The sequence below is a fragment of the Triticum aestivum genome, chromosome 2A (genome assembly GCF_018294505.1).
Source record: "Triticum aestivum cultivar Chinese Spring chromosome 2A, IWGSC CS RefSeq v2.1, whole genome shotgun sequence".
NCBI classification, from domain to species: Eukaryota; Viridiplantae; Streptophyta; class Magnoliopsida; order Poales; family Poaceae; genus Triticum; species Triticum aestivum.
The window spans coordinates 635,571,574-635,579,575 of NC_057797.1; the positions used below are offsets into that span (position 1 = coordinate 635,571,574).

At 45.7% G+C, this 8,002-nt stretch overlaps 2 protein-coding genes across 2 annotated transcripts; one reads left to right on the forward strand and one right to left on the reverse strand.

Annotated features, from left to right (window-relative positions):
- Positions 1-2,669: 2,669 nt before the first annotated feature.
- LOC123189913 (vacuolar-processing enzyme beta-isozyme 1) lies at positions 2,670-5,264 on the forward strand. Its single transcript, XM_044602432.1, has 8 exons — positions 2,670-2,951; positions 3,083-3,247; positions 3,358-3,514; positions 3,607-3,692; positions 3,823-4,022; positions 4,152-4,410; positions 4,523-4,729; positions 4,838-5,264. Exons 1-8 carry the CDS (start codon positions 2,718-2,720, stop codon positions 5,018-5,020), a joined length of 1,491 nt encoding a protein of 496 aa, XP_044458367.1. The 5' UTR covers positions 2,670-2,717; the 3' UTR covers positions 5,021-5,264.
- A 375-nt stretch (positions 5,265-5,639) lies between these two features.
- On the reverse strand, positions 5,640-7,961 carry LOC123189914 (bifunctional adenosine 5'-phosphosulfate phosphorylase/adenylylsulfatase HINT4). The gene is made up of 6 exons (XM_044602433.1): positions 7,637-7,961; positions 7,497-7,543; positions 6,352-6,428; positions 6,179-6,245; positions 5,994-6,071; positions 5,640-5,882 (listed from the first exon to the last, which is right to left on the reverse strand). The coding sequence occupies exons 1-6, from the start codon at positions 7,763-7,765 to the stop codon at positions 5,780-5,782; spliced, it is 501 nt and encodes a 166-aa protein (XP_044458368.1). The 5' UTR covers positions 7,766-7,961; the 3' UTR covers positions 5,640-5,779.
- Positions 7,962-8,002: the final 41 nt, after the last annotated feature.

Genomic DNA, 8,002 nt, shown 5'->3' on the forward strand with positions numbered 1-8,002 from the left:
CTTAAAATAGTTAGAGTGGTCACACTTGCACGGGCGTTGCGACATTCCTCGTTCTCCCCGTGTGTGTCTAGGGGTTCTATTTTCCATTTCCATTCTATATTTGGCTTCAGGTTTTCACTTTGCATGAACTATAGTTCATGTTGGACTGCGGGTTCAAGTTCTTTTTTGGGATGTTTTTTTCTGTTCTTTTTTTCCTTCTTCTTGTTATTTTTTCATCTGTCATAAGTTGTCGGCTCATTCCCGAAAATTGTACCTGAACCTCACCATCGAAGATGGTTGATCTTTGGGCCACACCCCTAGACTCCCACCCAGGGCCGGCCCTGGGCCATGGCGAAGAGTGCAACCGCCTAGGGCCCAGCCCGAGCAGGGGGGCATATCCTGTAATGTATGTGTACTACAGGATGTAGAAGGAAAAAAGAAGAAGCAGCGATGGCAGCAGGCCCAGCCATTCTATTACGCGCACGTTGCTCTTCCCGAGAACGCCGCCGTCACCTCCTCTCGTTTCTTCTCCCAGTCTCCTTTCTTCAATAATTCAAGTTTTCCCCAATTAATTGACCCAAGTTCCCAAAGGCCGGCGCTACAAACGATGCTAGCCAATGGATTGTTTCGTTGTATTATTAGTCCTTCATCATTTGATGGGTTCCTCAACCTGGTTCTTCCATCTTTTAAGTACTCTGTGGCGACAAAGCCTCGATGGGCATCGGCGAGGACTAACGCGGCGAACCAGCCACACACCACCCCAATGCTCGAGGCGTTGAGGGCAGCGCAGGCCGCAGCATGTTCCAGCGACCGGTGAGAAGCTGGCCGTGGCCGTCGGGGCCGTGGCGAGGCGAGGGGCCAAACCATGATGTTTCTGAGTTTTAGACTGCACGTAAGTCATTCAAGAGATTTTTTTAGCAAATACTTTGACGCTTGTCTACGTATTTCTGTTATGTGAAGTGATGATTAACTTTCTCTCATTATGTACGACTCTTGCAGGCTGCCTGGCAGGAGATATGTTGATTGCTTGAAGCATTGCTTGAATAAGGACTCAAGAAATCAGGTGTTTTCTTTCTTTTTTTGTTACAAGAATGTTGCCTAAAATGCATTTATCCGGTTGTAAGGAGAAAAACAACATGTAGATCAGTTAATTGAAACTCAAAAAGGGTGGTCTGCATAAATTCATTTTAACAAATGTCACTACTGAGAAGAGTTAGATGTTCATAATTTCGACAAATGCTACTGCTGAGATTCCTGAGGAGTTATATGCTCGTAGTGTTAGAGGATAACAACATTTTTTGGAGGAGAAAATAACAACATATAATATAATCATGGAAGTAAAAAATTTCTCTACTATAGCCATTGGGCCCATTTTGCAGGGCTCGCACAAGGGCCTCCAGAATATTATGGCCGGCCCTGCTCCCACCTCGAAGCAACATTTGGGTTCGTCACGTGAAGCACCACCTGCGCAAGATCCGGGAAAGCGGTCTGAACAGAGCACACGATGTCCACCCGACGAGACGTGTAGCACCCCCAAGACGGAAGGAAGTGGGAGCAATGGAGAAGGGTGGCGAACGAGACAACCCATAATACGACCTTCGGTGGCAATGGGCGGGGCATCGTCGCCTTTATACTACCACACGACTTCATCCCTCCTAGTTCTCAGAAATATTCAGCTTGCTTCACATTTGAGACAACATTGATTCACCAGATTCGAAGAAGTGTACTAGCAATAGTGCGCATGACGGCAGTATCACACCAATTGACATCCAGCAACGATTTTCTCTTCATCAATGCTCCTTTGATTGCATCACGGAACCAAAAGTATTCTTAGCAAGGGATATAAGTAGAAGGAAAAGTTTCTCTAACTTTGTAGTTGAAAGAATGATCTGGAAAAGGTGCCTTATAAAACAAATTGCGAACGAATCGTAAAAAAAATCCTTGGAGTATATAATTTAATCATAAGAAAACTAACACAGGAAAATTTCCTCAAATGTCCGATATTTCTATTAAAAAACTTAATGTACATTTTGGTTTATTATTTAGTAATAATCATTTTGGTTTACTTGCATTTTTCAGTTGCTAGTGATAAGGATCTGGACTAAGCTGAGTCCTTCACGTTTTCAGCTGCAGCGCAGAAGCGCATACGCTGTCCCTCTCAGGTCGTCGCGCATTCTATTTTCTCCTAAAAAAAAGTCGGTTCCCATCGTGCGCTTGCGTGAGTTTTTTGCTTCCCGGCTTTCGCCACCGGAACAGGCACACTGTCCGGTAGCCGTTTTTTGCAGGAAGCTGGGAGGAGGCAGCACCGTGGGAAGGTCACCGGCGAGGCGTCCGTACCTCTCCTTTCCCCTTCCGTGCGATGGATGGAGCTGGGAGGCTGCGCAAACCACGGAGCTGTGTCGCCGGCTAATTCATGGCGCTAACCGCCACCGCTGGCGCCGAGTGCGACCGTCGTGCTTGGCCACGGCCTAAATCACGGCACTTTAGCAAGTTTAGGCGGGCATTTCGAAGCCAAAAATGGGAAACTGTGCACGCCAGTACGCCACGCAAACCCCACTACGGATACGGAGGCGCTGCGCCTGCGCGCCTGCCCGAGCGAGAACTGCTAGGCGACGATCACACTTCACTCCCTCCCTGCACGCCGCCGCCGCGGCTATAAAATGCGGCGCCATCCCCCACAGGAACGATCACACTTCACTCTCTGCCTTCTCTTCCTCTCTAGGCTCTAGCACACGCACATGATGAACTCGAGGGTGGCGATGGCCGCGTGGTGGGTTTGTGGACTCCTCCCGCTTCTGCTGCTGGCGGTGGCCGCGGATGGGGACTCGGAGCCGCTGATCCGGCTGCCGACGGAGAACGGGCATGCCCCTGCCCCTGCGCCTGGCCCTGCCGCGTCAGCGCCGGAGGAAGGGGTGACGAAGTGGGCCGTGCTCGTTGCGGGCTCCTCCGGCTACGAGAACTACCGGCACCAGGTGAGACGAGGGTCCTCACTAAGACACTAATGCAGCTCGTATATCATTCATTCACTATATGAAAATTCTGATAGCGTGTGCTTGCTCAACGATTATTTGTGGTGCTGTTGATGCACGACGACGACGTACAGGCCGATGTATGTCACGCGTACCAGATCCTGAAGAAGGGAGGACTCAAGGATGAGAACATAGTGGTTTTTATGTACGACGATATCGCCAACAGCCCTGAAAACCCAAGGCGTGGGGTCGTCATCAACCATCCTAAAGGCAAAGATGTTTACCATGGTGTTCCCAAGGTATTATTAATATTACCTTTAATTCAAACAAGAGTGTTGCTTTGATGTAAAGAATGCATAGCGTTGTATACCTAGTTTCCTACAATGACTGATGATCATCTTTATTACAGGATTACACCGGTGAGCACGTCACTGCTAAAAACTTGTATGCGGTTCTCTTGGGGAACAAAACTGCGGTCACCGGAGGGAGTAGGAAGGTGATAAACAGCAAACCGAATGATCACATCTTCATCTACTACACGGATCATGGGGGTGCTGGTTCACTTGGTACATGCATATATACTCCCACATAAACCTTGTACTTCAGCTGATTTGTTTTCTAGTACAAACTTAGCTAAACTTATCAAGTTTTTATGTAGGTATGCCCAACGTGCCGTTTGTTTATGCTGGCGACTTCATCAAAGTGTTACGGCAAAAGCATGCTTCCAAAAGCTATTCGAAAATGGTATGCATCCTTTCTTTCCCTTTTCCCCTTAATAAAGATTATTGTTTTGAGATCTCTATTGTTTTTGAATCTGAAACAGCATGTATGCTTTGAGTCTCATCTCTAATGAGAACTACCACAATTTTGGCAGATCATATATGTTGAAGCGTGTGAGAGTGGCAGCATCTTTGAGGGTTTAATGCCACAAGATCACAATATTTATGTTACAACAGCAGCAAATGCGGAAGAAAGTAGCTGGGCAGCATACTGCCCTGGGATGGAAGTACCACCTCCTTCTGAATACAAGACCTGTTTAGGTGACGCATACAGTGTGTCTTGGATGGAAGACAGGTACGTAATAAGCAGCAGCTGTAATACATGTACTACATTACTTCAAGTTTGTATCTGTTATCTAGGAGTACAATCATGAGGTTCGCTTTCTATTCTGAATCATCGGATCGGATCCTGCTTAACTTGCAGTGAAACTCACAATCTGAAGAAGGAAAGCATCAAGCAGCAGTACGAGGTGGTTAAAGCGAGAACGGCACCCCCAAACGAGTCCAGTATTGGCTCTCATGTCATGGAGTATGGTGACAAGACATTCAAGGGTGACATGCTTTTCCTCTATCAAGGTTTCGATCCTGCAAAGTCATACTCCAGTTATTTCAGGCAGCGTTTGCCCAGCCTCAAGGGTGCAATCAATCAAAGAGATGCCGACATTCTTTTCATGTGGAAGAAGGTAAAGTTCCAGTTATTTCAGCTTAAGCTCGTATTTCTTGTCAATTTTTGTGGCCCGTGCTTTGTTTTTCCAAATTTGTCTGCTAACTAATGATGTATCTTCTCGCTTTCAGTATGAGCAGTTAAATGGTGGATCAGAGGAGAAGCAGAGGGCTCTCACGGAGATCAAAGAAACTGTGCTACACAGGAAGCATCTCGACAGCAGTATCGATTTCATCGGGAAGCTTGTCTTTGGATTCGAAAAGGGTCCTTCAGTGCTTGACGCTGCTAGAGGCTCTGGCCAGCCATTGGTCGACGATTGGGATTGTCTGAAGACGATGGTGAGTGTAACATTTCCATATTTAAAATCACATAAATATGCAACACCCTGGACTCTTTCTGCTTCCGGTTGAACTTACTCTGTAGTCTGTACTGATGCCAACTGCCAGGTGCGAATTTTCGAGTCTCAGTGCGGATCACTCACTCAGTATGGCATGAAGCACATGAGGGCGTTCGCCAACATATGCAACAATGGCGTCTCCGAGGCCGAGATGAAGGAGGCAAGCATCAGCGCTTGCGACGATTACGACATGGGGAAGTGGAGCCCGCTGGTTCGAGGGCACAGCGCCTGATCCGCTGCACTGCAGTACATGGGAGCTGTACGCCTGTACCAAATGCTCCAGAGGTTCCTAGCTAGACCTCATATATGGTGTACATACAAACATACATAATACATTGGTATACGTACAAGAAAACACCCAACAATGGCGCCCCATGTGGTGTTGGGTTAATCAGTAGTTTATGATCGTGCTCGTGCCTTTGTAAATCAAATTTTACTGCAATCAATTGAAAGGCAATGATTATTATGTAGCAAAAGTGTGTGAATGTCTTTGCATGACAGTGTCATCTATTTTTTGTGAGAATGGTTGACAGTGCCATCTGATTAGGTAATAATGAACAGGTGGGCCATTATTAGTGGGCCAAAATTGATGACCCCTCTGATTTGGTAGTGATCCTCCTACAGACAGCCCTACCAAGATCACTTCGTAAGCTATCGCTGCTAACAAGATGAGAATACAATGTTTGCGAATCTTCTTCGGACCATGCTAGTGTAGATCTGTAAGTTGTGCAGCACTGCTGCTCCCCATATTCAAGTTTCCAGTACATGACCAATGAATGAAAGGAAATCTAAAAAAGAGTGGTTGGAGTTGAACTTCCATGGATTTCAGGATGAAGATATGAAGTATAGCATTTCAGACAAAGTCTTTCGAATTTATAGCGATCCAAGAATAGTAATAGGGATACAAACCACATACAAATGATATTACAAGCAAAAAAGTAGAAGAACGTTAATAATCAGGAATAGCCAGTACCAGTCTTAAATACTTTTATTAACTGTACACTTCTGTTTCTGGTTTTATTTTTTCCAATACCTTCTCAGCATCAATAAAGCCCCCTAAGGGACCCAATGGTGTATATTTTACTTGCCTCCAACTGTTAAGATGAAGAGTATGAATAATTTGAGATGAGCGCAAAAAGAAATTTATATGGGAAAACATGCCATATTTAAATAAACAAGGGCATGATATTAATTAACTTCAGTACCTGGGTATAAATGGCAGTGCCAGGCAGTGAAGATGGAGGTGATCAATACTATTAAATGGTGGCTGATGAAAACCAAATCTACAAGTAATAACAGAAAAGTATAATTGTTAACAACATATGATACTGCTTTCAAGCTGATCTACACCATGCCAGAACAAATGTATTTCTTTTGTTTTTAGCAATACCTATGTTCCTCAGATTTGGGAGCATCTCGACTGAGTAAATCTTTTCCCACCTTCACCATGTGACTAACTGCAAAGGAGAAAAATGTTATAGTTCACCAAGCATCCATGGTTGAACAAAATGACATGTAGTAGCAAGCCAGTGTTACATGAAGCAAGAAGCTATGAGCACACACCTAACTGGTGATCTTCGTTGGTTCTTTGGAGATTTTTTACAGTTGGTATATGCTCGATGGGTATGACAAGATAGTGCCTGCAAACGTTGCACAACAAGAATACTCGAACACAGATCTTCAAGATAAAAGAAACGGTATGCACAAGCTGATCATAAATGATGGATCTTGTGGTGGTCAATAGAAGAACTGAACTCATATTGCTGCTAAGAGTAAAATCAAGGGATAAGCACTCTGGCATATCAAGGGCTTATCAAAGAGGCAGACAGCAAAAAGAGCTCAACATCGCCTGTTATCCCTTTCACTGAGTAAATGTAAAACGTGTTTGACATGTTTGATACTCCCTCCGTCCCAGAATAAGTGTCTCAACTTTGTACTAACTCTAGTACAAGGTTGTACTAAGCTTGAGACACTTATTTTGGGACGGAGGGAATAGATGTTATTAACCACCACACACATATTAATTACAGCAACTAACTGATCATGAAATGTAAACTATGCCATATTTTTTATAGTTGTACAAATTTAATCAGAGAACTGCAATTGTACATGTATACCATATGTCATCTATATTACTACCTTGCATGAGATTAAAATAAACACAACGCTAACGCTACTCAAGAAGTGAATGATAACTTGCTAGGAAAGGCGGTGTTTCGGATAGGTGTCCAGACAAATATTGGTCTCAATGAACAATAACCTGTGCATAGGCACATATCAGCACACACTAGGTTCTCAGCTGATTGACAAGAGCAGTCAAAAAATTGCTCTGGCAGTGAGTAGCAAACATTGAAAGGAAACACCGATTACGTGACATGATAAACAGCAACTGTGTGACCTGATAAACACTAACTACACGACAGTTTCTTAACACAATCAGAATATAAAGAAAACATTATTTACACACACTTAGATAGCAAACAAATCAAGCAGCTCCAACTATAAGAGTATAAGACTACAAGAGTACCAGCTTGCACTAGCAGGACAGATGAAGAACTAAATCTAAACACCAATTCTCGTGATGCTCGCCAATTGTTCGACGAAATGAACAAGAGCACTACTACCTCGATGAGGTGTGCTAATGCCACATCTAGACCAAGGACAGCGACACGGCGCTGAAAGAACAGACTACAACGGCCAGCAAGTACCTGAACGCGGACGGATTGATGTCCTGGAACGCGACGACCTTGTCATCCTGCGCACAACAGCAAAAGGTCGAACATTTAGCAAGCAAATCGACAGGTGGCGGAGTTCAGATCGGAGAAGGTAAGGGGACGGTGTACGGAACGGAGTAGAGGAGAGCGGCGGTGGAAGCGGGGGCGCGGCGGGCGATGTCGCAGAAGACGCACCAGTCCGCCATCGGCGTCCGTCCTGCCCTCTTCGCAGCGGAGCCGCGGAAGCAGAACGACTTCTTCATGGCCCCCCTTCCACCGGTTGGGGGATGGGTAGGTGGGAGGGCGACGCGGAATTGACCGATTCAGCGACGCGCCGGGACGCGGCGGCCGCGCTCGCGGTTGCTTGCCGCCGTCGTCCAAGTCGTCGGCAGCGTGATTCCACGGCGCGGCCGACGCGACTGGTGGTTCTGGGCGAGGCCCAGTGTGGCAGCTCGTCGATTGGGTTGGGCTCTTAGAGTAAAGCTGGAAGCCCAACTACT